The sequence below is a fragment of the Hipposideros armiger genome, unplaced genomic scaffold (genome assembly GCF_001890085.2).
Source record: "Hipposideros armiger isolate ML-2016 unplaced genomic scaffold, ASM189008v1 scaffold_18, whole genome shotgun sequence".
In the NCBI taxonomy this organism is placed as follows: Eukaryota; Metazoa; Chordata; class Mammalia; order Chiroptera; family Hipposideridae; genus Hipposideros; species Hipposideros armiger.
The window spans coordinates 6,752,269-6,770,350 of record NW_017731368.1 but is presented as its reverse complement, the minus strand read 5'-3'; the positions used below and the strand labels follow the sequence as shown (position 1 = coordinate 6,770,350).

The 18,082-nt window shown below is 37.8% G+C and overlaps 1 protein-coding gene across 1 annotated transcript in view; it reads right to left on the bottom strand.

Annotated features, from left to right (window-relative positions):
- Positions 1-18,082, bottom strand: part of ULK4 (unc-51 like kinase 4) — a 438,917-nt gene that overhangs the window by 406,428 nt on the left and 14,407 nt on the right. The window contains exons 5-12 of the mRNA XM_019631040.1: positions 15,955-16,056; positions 15,314-15,397; positions 13,554-13,629; positions 11,320-11,412; positions 5,442-5,560; positions 5,221-5,290; positions 3,767-3,866; positions 1,452-1,567 (exon numbers count right to left, since the gene is read on the bottom strand). Coding sequence (XP_019486585.1) covers positions 1,452-1,567; positions 3,767-3,866; positions 5,221-5,290; positions 5,442-5,560; positions 11,320-11,412; positions 13,554-13,629; positions 15,314-15,397; positions 15,955-16,056 — 760 coding nt within the window. The remainder of the gene's footprint in view (positions 1-1,451; positions 1,568-3,766; positions 3,867-5,220; positions 5,291-5,441; positions 5,561-11,319; positions 11,413-13,553; positions 13,630-15,313; positions 15,398-15,954; positions 16,057-18,082) is intronic.

The window sequence follows — 18,082 nt, the reverse complement described above, 5'->3', positions numbered from 1 at the left end:
GCATTAGGAAGGATGAGAACCGCTGCCTTAGATAATCCCAAATTAAGGGACATTCAACAAAATACCTGACTAGTGTATAAAATGCCTGACCACGTCAAAGTGTCAAGGTCATGGAGGCCAAGGAAAGGCTGAGAAATTACCACAAGGCCATGAAAGACAATGACAGACAGTGGGAGACATAACAACAAACTGAAATGTGGGATCCTGGAATGAAAACGAGACATCAGTGGCGCAAGGGGTAAAATTCAAGTAAGTTTGGTGGTTTAGTGAAGAGCACTGTACCAATGTTAGGTCCCGGTTGTGTTAACCAAACTACAATCCTATAAGGTGTTAACATTAGGAGAAACTGAGTAAAAGGTATACTGGAACGCTAATATTTTTTAACCTTTTCTATATGTCGAAAATCAGTTCAAAATAAGAGCTTAAAAAAAAAAAAAAACTGCTACTGACTTTTAAGGTTTCCCAGAAACAACTAAATATGGTTATAGGGTGAAATAAAGAGAGACAGAATATGGTCAAAACATATTACAAATTGTTCTAGAAAGTCCACTGGGGAAATGTCCTATTACACATTCGATTTGGCATAACAAACAGTTCTTTTGGCAGATAGCTGAACTCCTAAAAAGAAGTAGCTCAATCATGGAAAATAGCTGGGTAATCTATGTTAAATGTTGTCTTTCTAGTAAATAAACATGCATCCGAGAACCCATATATTCTAAACTATAGTAATGTTCCCCAATGAGATGAGAGGAAACCGTCATAAATTAATACAGAAAAAGACATTAAAAAAGAAGAAAAAAATTTAAATACAGAATAGTGGTGGAAAGTATGTTGGAGACTGGAAAGCAACAGGAAACAGAGGGACTGAGAATTTCTTTTCTTTTGAATGAGCTTACTCATCCCTAGTAATACAGCAGTACATTCCAAAAGACACGAAGCGACAAAAATCACACCGGGGTAGAAGTGCATTGAGCACCAAGACTCCCCAAGCATCCAGTGCCTCCCACTGTCTGCTCCGCGGTCCTGATAACCTATGAAAGGGCATGGCCTCTGTTGATGTACCCACCCAACCAAGCTGGTGGGTGATGCTCACTGACTGGCCTTTGTAGCACATCAGCAACCAGAATATTTGGAGTAATCCATGTGAAGTACATATGGAGAAATGAAGGAATTGGGGACTAAGGTCTGAGGTGTACGAGTCAGCAGCCACTCCTCAGCCCACTGGACTGATGGGCAGCAGAGCTGGTGCAGAAGAGGAAGAAAATTCACCACTCAGTGAAGGAGAAAGGCAGGCCGGGAGAGGAGAGGGAGACAGACAGGGTGGGAGTCAGAAATGTACACATGTGGCACAAATGCAATAAAAGCAGACCACAAAGGGGGACAGGAATGAAGAGATCACCCAAACGTCAGTGCTCAGTGAAGTCTAAAACTCAGCCCTCTATGGTTAGGGCTCTTTCCGCACCTTCGGATTGTCAATAATGGGGGTGACAACAAGATCTGAGTCTGTGTAGATAAGCTCTCTCATCCGGGACTCCAGGTCCTGCTGACTCAGGTGTCTGCTTGTACTCTGAAACAAGAACACAAATTNCTAGAATAAAAAAATTAAGATGTACATTTCATTCATGAAACAACACAGAGAGTGACCACGGAGTTAACATATCGGATCTATATACAACTGAAATGTGAATCCAGCACCAAGGAGATAATTATTTACAAAAATGCAAAAGCACTGAGTATACATGTATAAATAAAAACTAAGAACTGTACTTGCAGTTTCTCCTCCCCTAAATCTGTCCCACCCCTCATCCCACAAACACGTATCAAGTACCAATAAAGTAACCTTACTACTATCCTGAAAGTAAATGACTTAAAGTTTCAAGCCAGGACCCAAATGGGCCCACTAAGGCAAACACCTCGGACCACTGTAACTCCTTTCTGGGGATGACTTCACATTCCCCGCCAAACTCCCATGGTTTTACTGATGAACCAAGACAGTCTAAAAAATATTACCAGGGGAAAAAAGTCTTGGAGACCCCATGTCTCCCCCTCAGCGTCACATCAGAAACCCTGGCGTTTACCACGTGACCCAATAGAGGCGTGCCTACTCCACACGGGCAGCTCATTCCACCAGCTGATGAAAAGACCTCTGTCTTATGATTTCAGGTTTGAAAAATATCTTTTGTTTTTACAATGATTCCAAGTTAACATAAAATGCAAGCTAGGATATCACAAAAGAAGTTTAAAATCACTGTCTACTCAGCTGCTTTTAGACCTAAGGATTAACCAGAGGATAATTTGGGCAAACCTACGAGTATCATCTTGTAATTAAATTCTCATTGTAATTCAATCCATTTAATATGTTAGCCCTTGTTTTCATCTCTATGGCTATAGAAAAGCTACATGCAGACAGCATGCCGTAAGGACCATGAAAGGAGTCTGGATGTCACGACCTAACTACCTACCAGCGGGGAATGGAGCAGCCTGGTGGCCATCTCTCTGTGCCCGGCCACCACGCACAGATAGCAAAAGAGGTTCAGCTTGGCTCGCGAGGCCCCCGTGGTCTTCTCAGCGGAGTCGATCTGTGAGCACACTTGCTGTAAAAAGTCATTCCAATCCTGGTCTTTTAGCAAGACTAACTTATCCACTGGAGAGGAAAGAAAATATTAAAAGTGGGTCTCATGTGACAAAGGATTGTTGGAAATACTACAAGAGAAATCAAATGGAACGCAGTATTTCAACAGCTGAGGACAGAAATTGCGACTTCACAATGCCAAAACCAGAAAATGCTCCAAGGTTGGCACTATTTTTATTTAATTGTATACTCATTTCTTTTCCTACCTATGGAGACTTTTCAAGTATAGCAATAGAAAAATATGCTTAAAAAAAGGAAGTAGATGCTTAAAAGAGAATCATCCTGCAACTGAGAATATGACAAAATGCCAAGTTAAATAAAATTGTACTATGAAAAAATAAAAGGGTCTCTGTGTCAATAAAGCAATGTAGCCTTAAAATGTTGGAAAAGCCAAAAGTGTTACAGTTGTTAAAAGGTTCCAATGAAATTACCGTTAAACATAACCAGATTAATAACACAGCTGAAATCATCTGGGAGTCCTACCTCCAAATCCCTATGCAAACAAAAGACAAAACCTAGGAAAAGCGAGGCCATCCACAGTTAACATGGTTTCAGCTGATCTGCATCCTTAAACAAAATAAATTGTAATAATAATGTCCTAAAATATTATAGGATATTATAAAATAACTCAAAGTCAAAGAGGAAAGAAAAGGAAAATTATTTCAATATAATAATCCTCTAAGTTTTCATAAACAGTGGTTCTACTCGGCATAGTTTATTTAAATTTGAATATAGCTTATTTTTTAATTTACTTTTTTTTTTTAANAGAGGGGCGGCCGGTTAGCTCAGTTGGTTAGAGCGCAGTGTTCATAACACCAAGGTTGCCGGTTTGATCCCCGCATGGGCCACTGAGCTGTGCCCTCCACAACTAGATTGAAACAACTACGTGAATTGGAGCTGATGGGTCCTGGAAAAACACTGTTCCCCCAATAAAATAAATAAATAAATAAATAAATAAATAAATAAATAGACAGCACCTCTCTAAGAGTACTTTCTAGACAAACCAATGATAATCAAGGAAAATGACTTAATTGTAAATTTTGTAATTATAAATATAATTAAGAGAGGAACTTGCAATTATTCTTCTGAATCGCTATATATGTCATGTAAAAAAGGCCCTCCATCTCTGTTCACCTGGTTCAAAAGAGAAGCAGCCTTCTGTGGTGAATCTTGAGTCATATCCTCACCAGGACTTAATCTCACTGCAGTGCTGGTTCTTGGAGTCGGACGAGAACTGAAAGATACATCCCAGCGAGCATTATGCGTACGTATTTCAGAAATGTTATCCTCTGCTTGCTATATTCTGGGGAAAAAACACATCTCACGAAAATGGTAGAATATGATGGTTTTATGTATAAAAACTTTATATAAAAACAATTTAAACTTTAATTTATGTTTACATGACAGTATTATTTTTATAACTGTTTTTAAAGTAGTTTCCTGGCTACTGTGTTTCTTTACAGCTTCTATGCTATAGTCAGTATTTCCTGTTTTAACTAGAAACCTTAAAGGATTGATTTTATTATTTTTTAATTGCCTGCTGTTAAAAGCAGGGTTAACACCATAAAATATTCCACATTGGATGGATAATATTTACAATTTTAATTCAGAAAATGTTTTAAAATGGGAAATTATCTTGATACCTACTAAATAACAAGTTATAATGCATCTATTTTCAATGACTCATCCTACACTTACCAGTAACTGCCATATTCTCAATGGGCCACCCCATTACCCCTGGGTCTCTGGTTTTGATTGAGGTTTTTGCATTTTAAATTCTTGCACTGAGATCACCAGCATTTTTAATAAATTTCTTCAAATTCCCAAATATCAGGATTCTCACCTCTCTTTCACTTACTTATCTGTTTATCCATTCTTTAAATAAGTACTTACTTAGCTCACAAAATATGCCAGAGATTGCACAAAGTTTTTTTAAAAACCTACATTGAAAATGCCTAAGATATATATAGATAAATTTAACATACGCTACATTTAAATATGGGTAAAACAAATCAGGAAATTTTGGGTTATCATTATAACCCCTATGTCATTAAATAAAACTATTTCTCTATGAGACTAAAACTATAAATAAAATATAACACAATATTTACATATTATTGAAACTTTGAATACATTGGTCTTAATCACCTTAAAATACCATCCTAATCTTTTTATTATTTTGATGATTTGAGGATTATTTAAGCCTCCCATATAAAACAACATTTAAAGAAAAACACAACCTGTTCTTTTCTGTAAGTCTTTATCCAAATAAAGAAGCTGGACTTCTGAAATTTTAAATTCAATTCTATTTCAAGTGGAAGTACAAAATAAAGTAGTTTTAACCCTTTTGTTAGATAGAATAGATAACTTGGTTTGGTTAAAAAAATTTTAAACACATAGTAAAATCTACATTGAGCCAGCACTTAATAGTAACTCTGAAGCTCAGAAAATGAAGCTGGATTTTGGCATCCATATCCCTGTCCTTTATCTCTGTGTAAAATGGTTTTCCAGGAAGACAAGAGATGCTGTAAGAAGATTGAACACTCACGTTGCATGGATTGCTCACTGCCCTGTCATTTTTTACATACCTGAGAAGAAACATGGACTCATTCAGGTGACCCCCAAGAGTATTCTTTGGCCGCAATTCAGTTGGATTTTCTGGTGGCAGGAAAGAACATGATCATAAAGGAACAGAATGTCATGAGTAGAGCATAATGAAGTCAGAGATTTAAAGAGAAAGATAACACAAACGTGGAACTCTCAGAAACAGCATTCTAAGCAGCAAGAAGGTGCTCGAATGAAAGCTCACCTAGTCTGAAAGAGTGACTTAGCCGCTGACCACTCCTCTCCCCTTTTGCTTGTCCACTCTGAGGACTCTCCAAAAGCTGCTTGGAATCTTGTGACCCAGAACACTCCATCATGTTTCTGCTGTTCAACAGGAGAAGGTCAGCACAAAGTTACTTTTGAGCTATGTATAGTTTTCTATGTCGAACATAAAGTTGGAAAGGATTAATTAAATTATACATGACATGTGGCAAAGCCATGGAGTTATAAATTTTTTTCATTGAGTAGCTAAAATGAGCACTTACTATATGCAAGGCATTTTACTAAGAAGTCTATAAACCTTAACCTTGAAAAATAAATACGAGCAGGCAGACTGGGAAAGTAAGCCAGAGCTCCAAGTACCAGTAAACTAAAAGTTTCCCTTTTATTTTTTCCCTTCCAGTATTGGACTCAAAGGCATACTAGCAAATACAGACACAAGGAGCCCCAACAGAAACCCTCTATTTCTTTCCCAAGGAATAGGAAAGGGGACTCCTAAAGGTCAGAACAGGGGAAATCCTTAGATTTTCATTTTCTTTTTCCATTTTGTCCTGCCCCGGCCTCCAGGTAATCCTGCAGCAGCTCGTTGGGAACAGCAGCAGCTTCTGGCCAGTGCCTAAAACTCTGAGGGTGGGGCATCCTCTTCACCAACCAGAGAGCTATGAGCCCAAGAACGTGAGGCAAATACCTATTGCTCTGCTTTTTTTCCCCCTCTCTCACTCTCCTCCTGCCACTTGGCTGCAAACACATCCAGCAAGACATAAAAACTACAATATGCCATGACTAACTAAGTAGGGTTGATTGTGGGAATGCAAGGCTGGTTCAATATTTGAAAACCAGTTTATGTAAGAGTCCACAATGAGAGAATCTAAAGAAGAAAACCACAGGATCATATCAACTGATACGTAAAGGCATTTGGTAAAATTCAACATTCGTTCAAACTGAAAAAACAAAAAACCAGCTACATAAACCTCCAGCTCATCCTTCTTAATGGGGCAAGGCAGAACGCTTTCATCCTACAATCAGAAACCAGGCAAAGGATGTTCACTTCCATTACTCCTGAGTCAATACCTTACTGAAAAAAATCCCAGCAAGGGCAATAAGAAAAATAAAACACATCAAGATTAAAAGGGAGGTGACAAAAAGGTCAGAGGTGTTCTGTGACGTGCTGACACTGACGGCCCAGAGCCATTCTCTGCAGTGCCCACAGAGCCCCACACATTGGCGAGAGCATAGCTGAAGCTCACTGGATCAGAGAAACTCACGTTTGGGAAAGACTTCCAGTGGAATTCAGACTTCTCTATCCAACATTCTGAATTTGCCAAGATTAAAATTAAGACTCAGACAACCATTTACCACTGAATGAGTTGGGGGGGGAGTCAGTCGATTATCAGCACTTTACCTCTATTCAATTACTTCACCCCTTGTTCTTTTCCATATACCGCCACCTTTAGAAGTGCCCTGAGCTAGGAAAATTTTATAATCAAGTACATTAGTCAGGGTGAGCTAGGCTGTGCTGTGGGGACATACAATCCCCAAAGGCCAACGGCTCAGAATCTCATACCTTCATGTCTCACTCACGCACAGAGCCACAGAGGCTGGTAGGAAAGCTCTGCTCACTGCAGTCACTGAAGGCCCAGCCTGACAGCAACTCCACTGGGACATTTGCAAACCAATTACCTCATCAGGAGGAGAAGCGTGGCCAATCACACATGGGCTCTCAAAAGCTTCTATCCAGGGCCTGCCGAGTGGCGCGATGGTTAAGAGCTGGCTTGGGACGCCAGAGGTCCCCAGTTCGGATCCCACATATGAGGGCCAGTGACACTGCCCTCCACAGCTAAGATGCTGAACAACAGCTCAACCTGGAGCTGGGCTGCNATTAAAGACCTAAATGTAAGATCTAAGCATAGGCATAAATAAATCTTCATAACCTTGGAGTAGGCAATGGTTATGACACCAAAATAGTTATGACAACAACAGTTATGACACCAAAAGCACAAGCAACAATGCACAGAGAAAAGGTAAACTACATCAAGATTAAAACCTTTTGTGCTTCAAAGGACACTACCAAGAAAGTAAAAAAAAAAAGACAACCCACAGAATGAGAAAATGTTTACAAATTATATATCTAGAATATATAAAGAATACTACAACTCAATAACTGGGTAATAGGTGAGAATAGACATGCTTCCAAAGAAGATAAGCAAATAGCCAACAAGCACATGAAAATATGCTCAATATCAGTCATCAGGAAAATGCAACTCAAAACTACAATGAGATATCATTTCACACCCACTAGGATAGCTGTAATCAAAAATAGACAATGCAGCATTATTCACAATCACCAAAAGGTTGAAAGAACCCAAGTGTCCATCAAATGATGAATGAATAAACTGGTATATACACACCACAAAGTATTATTCAGCCTTAAAAAGGGATGAAATTCTGATACGTGCAACAACATTGATGGACTTTGAAGACGTTAAGTGAAATAAGCCAGATACAAAAGGCAAATACTGTATGATTCCACTTATATGAGGTTACTAGGCAAATTCATAGAGACAAAAAGTAGAATGGTGGTTATACCCATGCTGGGAGGGTGGGGAATGGGTAGTTACTGTTTAGTGAGTACAGAGTTTGTTTGGGATGATGAAGTAGTTCTGGAGACAGATAACCGTGATGGTGGCACAACAACATGAAACTTAATGCCACTGAACTGTAACATTTGAAAATGGTTAAGATGGTGTATTTTATGTAACATACATTTTACCATAACTAAAAAACAGAAAAACAGACAATATTAAGTTTTGGTGAGGATGTGTAAAAACAGGAACCCTCGTAGACTGCTGGTGAGAATGTAAAATGGTGCAGCTGCTTTGGAAAATAGTTTGGCAGTTCTTCAAAAGGTTAAGCACGGAGTTACCATATGATGCAACAATTCCACTCCTGAGGATATACAGAAAAATTAAAACACGCCCACACAAAGACATGTACGCCATGTTCACAACAGCATTCACAATGGCCAAAGGTGGAAACAATCCAAATGTGCATCGACTGATAGAAAAATACAATGTGAAATATACAACAGAATATTACTTGACAATCAAAAGGAACATAGTCCTAACACATGCTACAATTTGGATCAACCTTAAAAATATTATGCTAAGTGAAAAAAGCCTATCACAAAAGATCACACTGTACTATTCCCATTTAACCAAAATGTCCAGAATGGGTAACTTTTATAAAGACATACAGATTAGTGGTTGCCAAGGGCAAGAGGGGAGAGAAACTGGAGGAAAGAGGAAAGTGACTGCTAATGGGTGCAGGGTTTCTTTGTGGGATGATGTGAGTATTCTAAAATTGACAGTGGTAATGGTTGCCTAACATTGTGAATACGCTAAAAGCTTATTGTACACTTTAAGTGTGAGCAAATTACATGGTATATCAATTATATCTCAATAAAGCTGTTCTCAAAAAATATAGTAACTGGGCCGGCCGAGTGGCACGATGGTTAAGAACTGGCTTGAGATGCCAGAGGGCCCTGGTTTGGATCCCACATATGAGGGCCAGTGACACTGCCTTCTACAGCTAATATGCTGAACAACAGCTCGACCTGGAGCTGGGCTGCTGTGAGTCACTGGCGACGGCGTAGGCTGCATCCCCTGTGGCAGTGGGTTGCCATGGGCTACCCTGTGTGGCCAGCAGCCAGNAAAAAAAAAAGAGACTGAGCTAATGAGTAAGACACCCCTGAAAAAGGTCACCTATAGCAACATACCTCGGTTGCAATTCACAACACTTTCACAGTTTCATTTGACCTTCACAAAAATCCTAAATGTATGTATCATTAGTCCCAGTTTTACAGATGAAAAACAAAAAGCTCAGAGAAAGTCACTGACTTGCCCATGTTGACCACATAGGCTGGTTAGGACTAGGAAACTTCGTATAGAAAGGAAGTTTCTATAGGAGACTTCATATAGAAAGAGGTTCTAACCGAGGAGGCGGCAAGGTTGTTTTCAGTTACCGCCATGATTTTTAATCTTTCACCCACCGAACACTGGTCAATTTAACTCTGCTATACAGAATATTCAATATCAAGTTAAAATTACAGCATAAAAAATTTCAGGCTAAAGTGCTAACCTGTTCCCTCAATGTTAAACACCTGTATCTTTATAAAACCCAGTTAAACTAGAGTTGACACATGATGAAAATGAGTAACTAAATGTCTGCCATTAGTTATTCCTTCGAGATGTTTCTTTGTGCTCCACCCAAGCAGAACTTTTATTCCTGATGCTATGCTGTAGTAGTTTACATCAGACAAAAAAGAGGAGCTAGGCATTAATAACTTCCACTGAAACACTGATCAGCAAACTGAATAAAACAGAAAAGCAAAACAGTGATGTGAAAAACGAGGAAAAGAAATTATCCAAAACTGAGGAAGGGGCATGGATAAAGAAACAGAATAATTGGTTAATAAAATTGCTGGAAACCAAGACCACGCCTTTGCAACTTAACAGACATACAAAAACACATTAAGAATAAGTAAGGAGGAACTTTGCAAAAGGCTTTTTTTTCCCATTATGTAAAAGGTTTTTTTAAAAAATACATTTAAGAACATGAAATTTCAAGACAGAAAGACTTGAAAGAAAAGCCAAAATGAATCANGTTTTAGATTAACCTTTTATGAACCTACCTGAATGGGCCGGTAGATGCAATATTTTTGAATCAAATTTAATTGGTGGTTGTTTCATTATCTGCAATTAAAAAAAAGCAAAAACCTCTTGAGATGCACATCAGTCTCCTGATTCCCCTCCTGTGTCAGATTATAAATCAATGAGGACAAAAAAAGAGTGCTATAAAATTTGTCACCAAAAGAATAAGAATTCAATGGTGCCCTTTCAGATTAAAATAAACAAAATTGGATAACAACTTATAAAAATAAAATCATTTCAATTGATGTTTGCAATAAAATAAAGCTTCGCGGAAAAAGAGTCACCCTGTCTTGGCTTACTCATTAGCTAATTTACGTCTAGGTTAAAAATTTAGTCATTCAACAAAATATGTATTGGGTACCCACCAGAGTGAAGTACTATATTAAATGTTAAGGGGGATACAAAGATATAAAAAACATGATTCTGCTGTCAGAGAGCGGGATCTGACAGTAAGACAAACATCTGGTTAATAAGACAAACATTTGTTAAACAATAAAAAAACAAAATATGTAAGTAACAGTGCAAAACAGGCAGCACATAATTACAAACAAAACATTACATTTCGCAAGAGAAATTTTTTTTTAATACTTGAGACTGCAGCAAGCACTTTAGGCTGATGTGGTCAAGACAGGCTTTATGGAAGAGGTAGAAGGTGGGCTGAGGACTTAATGGTTAGGACTCGATGGTGGAATTAAAGAAGATACCGTTCCAGGAAGCTGTGACAGCCTGAATAGTAAAGTACATGTTTGGGAGAGGCGTTTTTTATTTTGTTTTTTGAGGAAAGTGAAGAAAACGTGTAACTGATCCAAGAGTTTGGAACAACTGGGGTACTTCANAAAAAAAAAAAAAAAAGCTTCTATCCAGAAATAACACATACCACTTCTGCTCGCATTTCATTAGCCAAAACAAGTCACATGACCACCCCTAACTTAAAAGGGGGAACTGAGATCCTACCACGAGTTTGCGAGGTGAAAAGCCACTTATATTTGGTGAACAGAACTAATGACTACCATACTAACTGCTGACTGGAGGATAAACAACTGACCAGAAAATGAACAAAATCAAGAACACAAAACATGTCACTGATGCTGCATTATTAGAATAGTAACGGAGTGTTTAATAACCATGTCCCCCACATGTGTAAGTTTATCCTACCTGACACTGGACTCCTCAGTGCTTGAGGCCTGGTCTTTCCTAGTGAACGCATCCTTCCAAAATGAATGCTGCAGTAGGCCTGCCCAGGTTAATCTGTATAAAACATACATGTTAAAATTTTACCATGGAGAATTCCAGAACATGTCCCAATTACACATATCAGAGCTGGCAATTTATAAATATCTCCATATAAATGTACCTCAGACTGTTTCATACTTGACTCATTTTAGTATGCAATTAAACTCTCTTAACAACAAATGACTCAAAAGTAATTTAGAACCCTGAAATGGTCCAGAATGAAAGGGGCTGACAAGTATCACAAGTTTCAGGATTCACATCCCATGGAGCCCGATGAAAACATTTGGGGTTCTCAAAACAGCCTATGAGGGAGCCTATAAAGAATTTAAAATTTTAAAGTAAATGTATCAGGTGTTATCTATCCATCTAGAATTGTCACCCTTCATGTCCCAAGAGAGGCTAGATTATTCTAGGTACCCTACCTATTACACACATTTCATTTTCACAACTTCATTTTTAGAACTTTGTTCAGAAATAAACAAAAAAACCAACTTCATAACTATACACAGTCACACCTCTGTTTAAGAGTCAAATGTTATCCTGCATAAAATGACTTTAGGCTACATCTAAAACCCAGACTCACTTTCAAAGCATTAAGTTTCACTACTAATAGATTATACCTCTAGGGACACTCATCAGACGCATCAGAAAGGATAGGCCTTGTTGAAATTTTTTAAAAATAATAATTTACATTTGATTCATTTAATCATTCTAAATTTCTGTATTGAAATGAAAACTACTTTGATCAAAATTCACACACTAATAATACAGAGAAAGAATCTGCAACCAAATACAACACCCCTTTTACACAAGGGCTCTTAAAATTCACGAGTGGAGAAATAAAAATTGTCACTAAAATGGAATTTCTTTTTCATCCATAAGATAGGCAGCAATTTATAACATCAGGAAAGCCCACCGTAGGTAATGGTGGTAAGGAAAGAGCTTTCTAACATTGCTGGAAGTGTAAACCAGCACGTGTTCCTAGAATGCAGCAAATGCACCAAACTTTTCAATGTTCTCAGCCTCTGGCCAGCAACGCCTCTTTGAGAAATTTATCCAAAAGAGATAATTGTCCGAGTGAACAACAACAACAAAAATACACAAAAGGCTAGTTACTGTGGCAATATATGATATTCTAAATCAAGAAGCACTCTAAAAAAAATAGGTTATCAAATGTACATTCTGTAGCCATTTAAAATGACTAAACAGATATATAGAGAGAAAAAACTATTTTATGGAGTGGTCCCATTTATGCAAAAAAAAAAAACATACAGGGATATAAATATGTGGAAACGTAGATATACCATCCTAAATTAATTAAGTATATTTATAGCCTAGCAAAAGATGTCTAGAAGTATCCACTAAAATAACACTAATCCTAAAAGCGTTCTATTATAAGCATAGGAGGTTTGTCCTACAACTTACACAAGAATCACCATTTCCTTCTGCAGGTTTCCTCTCATATTTAGAGAAGATAGAAAATTGATTCTCTTATATGCTACACTAAATTTATTAATCATTTAGCACCCTGAAACAGAGACCCCAAATACTGGCTCAAACGTCCCCCCGTTACCCCAATTCTGGTTAAGTGGCAGAACAGGAAGGAGAAACCAGCTACTCTTGTCTCCCAAGCCAGGGAAACCACCTCCACTCCCCCCTCCCCCATCCCATGCCACAATTTCTAACTACTGTCATCACTACAACACAGAAAATTCACACTGTGCCTATTATCCTGTCACTTGACAGTCCCAATATATGTCTAGACTATCATAAAAATATATCACATTAAAATATCACTCTGTTAGTGGTTATTACATTAACTATCTTCACAGTATCAACCCTACTTAATAGTTGGAAACAGTATTAGCCTGAAATCTACAATGGAAAGAAATCACTGCTGGGATTTGGGACTTACAAGAAAAATATGTCAACCTACGAGGCAACTAATAAATACATTGAGAAAATGACTTTAAAAATTCCTCATGGTTAGAAACACCTGCTGAGAGGAACTACTCAATATACTCAGATTTTGTGGGGGTTTTTTTAAAAAGTAATTTGAACAACTCTGTATATTAAGAACAGTAATATTTCAGAATTGCATGAAAGGAAAACAAGACTCCACTATTCATTCATATTAAAACACAATCCATACATACCTTTTCTGAGGATCTTTTTGAAGTAAACCATCAAGCAAATTAATAAGATCTGAAGAAGCTTTAGGAAGAGAAGAATCTATACACAAATTCCCAAAAAGAAAAAAAAAATGATAAGTACATGAATACACAGCCTACATCAACATTTAAAGTCACACTATTCTAAGCATATAAATTATTTTTAAGAGAACTCTGAATCTATTAATAACAATTACAGCCTCCATTTAATGAGGGGGGAAAGGGGGCACAAAAATAAAAAACAGTTTGCCTTAGACCATAAAAAACATGAACCTCAAAAACTAAGTTTCGACTAACCTCTAAAATTACTTTATTGAATGACCCCAGAAAGGACAGCCAGCCCGACAAACTCATGTCCTTGTCTTCAACTATTAATTATGCCTCATTTTCTGAGGTGATCTTAACTTGACTAACTTCGCTTTATAATATACTATGATTAGAATACTTGCAATCCCTCCTTTATTTTTAAGATTTTTAACAGGAAAATAATAAACATCACAATATTATGATACTGTCCAATTTCATTAACCTCCAAGTTTTGTCTTTTTAAGTTAGACAGATATATACCATGGCCAAATTACCAGTCACGGTTAAGAGAAGTGGCCATGAAAGCAAAGCCCAAAGACCTCGCCAAGCACCCCAAGTCAAAGCAGTCAAAACAGATGACACTGTCAGGCCCCTGACCCCCGTCTGATGAAGATCCCTGAGAAATAACTAGCTTGGGCTACCAGCAGTACCTTGACCAGATCCCTGACACCTTCATTCTCAGATTTCTCTTTCCTACATAAAAGTCTTTAACTTATAGGAGAAAACAATAATCAATATTGTATTTTAAAAAAAAACCCAAAAAAAAACAGAAGTCATCAACATAGGAAATAGGAATGACTGATTTCTACAAAAACTAAGACAAAGTTAATGAAAGATAAAAATCAGAAATGCAGCTTTTTGTTTTAAGCAGTACAGACTATTTTCAAAATATCAAGAGTTTTGGGGGTTTTTTTGGCTCAGATGATTCTTGAAATACTGAAATATTCTGTATTCCTATTTCTTTCATTAATCACCACAGAAAGTTTTATTCTTCTAAAAACTCACAACATTATTTTTTTGCAAAGTTCTGCTTTCATGTATGTGTCTTAAGATTCACTTTTTTGTGTGGTGTACTGCAAAGTATTTTATTATGCTTGTGCCTTCTTTTGTTTTTCTTTTCTTTCCTTAAAATTGTTAATGGTAGATTGTTATATTAATCACAATTTGTACGATTAATGTTCCAACATTTTTAAAATGCTACAGCTATATCTAGTTCAAAACACTTTAAAACTTGTCAGGGTAGTGTGATGATTCATCAAACATAAGGGCTGAGAAATTCTGATTTGCTCCTATTCAAACACTAACTAGAAATAACTACAAAGGACATGAGTCCAAATTAAGTAAATGGTACATACACAAAAAATAAATAAAAGTTTGAATTTTTTAAATCTTTAACCCAGACTTCTCTGATATAGGAGCACAAAATAATTTGTGTCTTTAAATGAGAAACTATTAGCAGTACTTCATTTTCCATTTCATTATCTCTATAAAAAAAATGGCAAAGGAAATGCTAACGTTTCTAAAAATATCAATTTGGGACTATTTATAAAATATAAATTGGAGGGTTAAGAATCAATAAAAATAGACTTTGGATAAAAGTATGCCTTTAGTGAGTGTAAAAAGTAAATTAACTGCATTTATAATTTTTAAAATCCTACCTTTTGGAATAGGTGGAAAAGGATCTTCATAAAAAATCTTGTCCATTAATTCTGAAACACTCTCTGAGAAGAATGGAGGTTTTCCTGAAATTACATGAAAAGTTGTCAAGTAAACAATATTTTGCTATCACCAATAATTCTAAACAAAGCTAAGTGTACATAGTTCAGGATTATACAATTTACAAAAAATATATATGTAGCAATAACTAATTATTGAATGCCTAGTACATACCAGGCATACTGTCTATAGATATATTTTTATATTCTGTAATTCAAAATTTGTCATCCTTATAAATATACAAATTCACATATGGACCATGACTAATGGTCAGAGGGTTCCATGGGCCACTTGACACATCTGAATTATTCAGTCACAAGTACCTTTTACAAGAGTGTCTACCAACAATCAGTTTTTGATAGTCACATTTTAACATTCAGATGAATTATTGTGAAAATACCTATATATCAAGAAGTTCCTAGGAACTTTGCCTAGACACCAAGCAATCTAGCCAAAATCAGTACACATAAAAATTTAGAAAAACCAGCTTTTTCACATCTTATAGGTAAAATGTTTGCAAATTACAGTTTTAACCTTTGTATTTATCCAGCTCTGATTTTAAATTGAACCAGAAAGTAATCACCTGAAAACATCTCATAAAGCAGACAGCCCAAAGACCAGAGGTCACTGGCGACGGAGAAGTCAGTACCCCTCACAATTTCTGGTGCTGTGTATATAAGCGATCCTAAAAATAAGGTGTAAAAAACAACTTTATTAGGCATTTATATAGTTCTCACCACAAACCTACCTAGGAGACACCTGACGAGGCGAAAAAATATGGGAGAAAAACATGCACATGAATATAACTTCACGTGTATTTCACATTTTTTTAAATGTTTTCTAATTTTAAGGTTCAATTTTATATAAGGATATGTAAGAATATAGACAGATATTGAAAATCCACCTGAGTTAGATTTAGGTACATTCTTTTTCAAAGTAACAATCTAAAAAGTCAAAAGAGAAGAACTTTTGCCTACACTATCTTGAACAGGATGTGTTAAGTTACGCAGCAGGAACAGCCCTATACTCCCACTGGCTTAACCACAAAGGCTTATTTATCACTCAGACTGAACGTCCACCACAGGTAGGGAGGGGGTCTGATGCTCAGTCACCGAAAGACCCAGGCTGAGAACAGGCTCCTTCTCCACACACGCATCCATCACCAAGGCAGAGGGAAAGCATGTGCAAATCGCACGCTGGCTCCTCAAATCCCCGCTTCAAAGGGACGCTCATCCCTTCTGCTCACACGCGGCTGGCCTTGGCGGGGGGAAGACACCATCCTACCAGGTACCCAGAAGACAACAGGAAATGATTAGCAAGCAGCACCAATGTGTCTCCCATATACTTCATCCACAGTTTAGTATTACACAGAAATACCAAATTCTAGAGCTAGAAAGCTCCCTTATTTACTGAGGAGAGAAACTGATGCTTAGAGAGGTACCCTAAGGTCCCTGAAGTCACACAGCTGGGCAGGTACAGAGCTCCCCGCAAAACCCAGGGTTCTCGCCTCTCCCTGGGGCATACACTTTCCACTCCCTAAAAGCCTCTCATCTTCCAATGAGAATGTTCTTTCCATGAAGTGAGTAATAACCAATTACTTGGAAAATAAAATCCCACTGAGGTAAACCTTCCAGCAAACTGTCTCACGGGGCCCATTACAGCCAGAGCGGCAGCCCCGTGGGTCCTGATGCATGGTTGTAAAGTTCTCCTATGCGACGTTTTTGCTATGCTATCCATTTCATACCATGGAGGGCCTATTTGTCTACACGTGGCTAGATGCTGGGGAAACAAAGGCCCCCAGAATGCCCAGGCACCCTGCCCAAAACTTAACAGGCGTTTCCTTAATATTTGTTGAATGTGAATTTTATGTCTTTGTCTTCCCTGACTAGAAATGTAAGTTCAGTGAGGTCAGGGATTTTTGCCTGTTTGTTCACATCCATATTCCCAATACCCAGAACATACCAAGATGTCTGTTGTATAAATGTTGAATTAATAAATACATTCAGTAATGAACAAATGACTATAAAGTCCTTACTGTCACAAGCAAATGGAAAGACAACCACAGAAAAGTAATTATTACATGGCAAATTCAATGACAGGTTTATGCACAGAATACTGCAGCAGTCATAGAAGAACCGACACTTAAGTATTTGCTCCAATAAAACCCTGCCAACCAGCGGGACAAAGACGGTTTCCTCCAGACAGCTGGCCCCAGGAAAGAAAAGGGAGGCACACTCCAGGAAAAAGGACTGCAGGAGAGCTGGACACGCTCAGGAAGCTGTAAACATGGCTGCTGGAGCAGAACACGGGCGGCAGGGACACTGGGAGAGCCGTGTTAGTCTGGGTCCTCAGAAAAGCAGACGCCAAGACAGGATTAGCCATGCAAGGATTTTATGACAGGGAACATCTGTGAGAAAAGAGGAGGGTGAGCTGGTCAGCCCACAGCGCACGTTGGACCCTGAGGGAAGAGAGAGGGAAGGAAGGTGGGGTGGCAATAGCCCAGATCCTATGCAGTATAAGGAAGGGCTCTTGACTTTTTCTGTCTGACTTATTTCACTTAACATAATCATCTCAAGATCCATCTATGTTGTCGCAAATGGCACTATTTCACCTTGTTTTATGGCAGAACAGTGTTTCATTGTGTATATATACCACATCTTCTTTACCCAATCATCTATAGAAAGACACACACAAGAAAGAGAGAGAGAGAG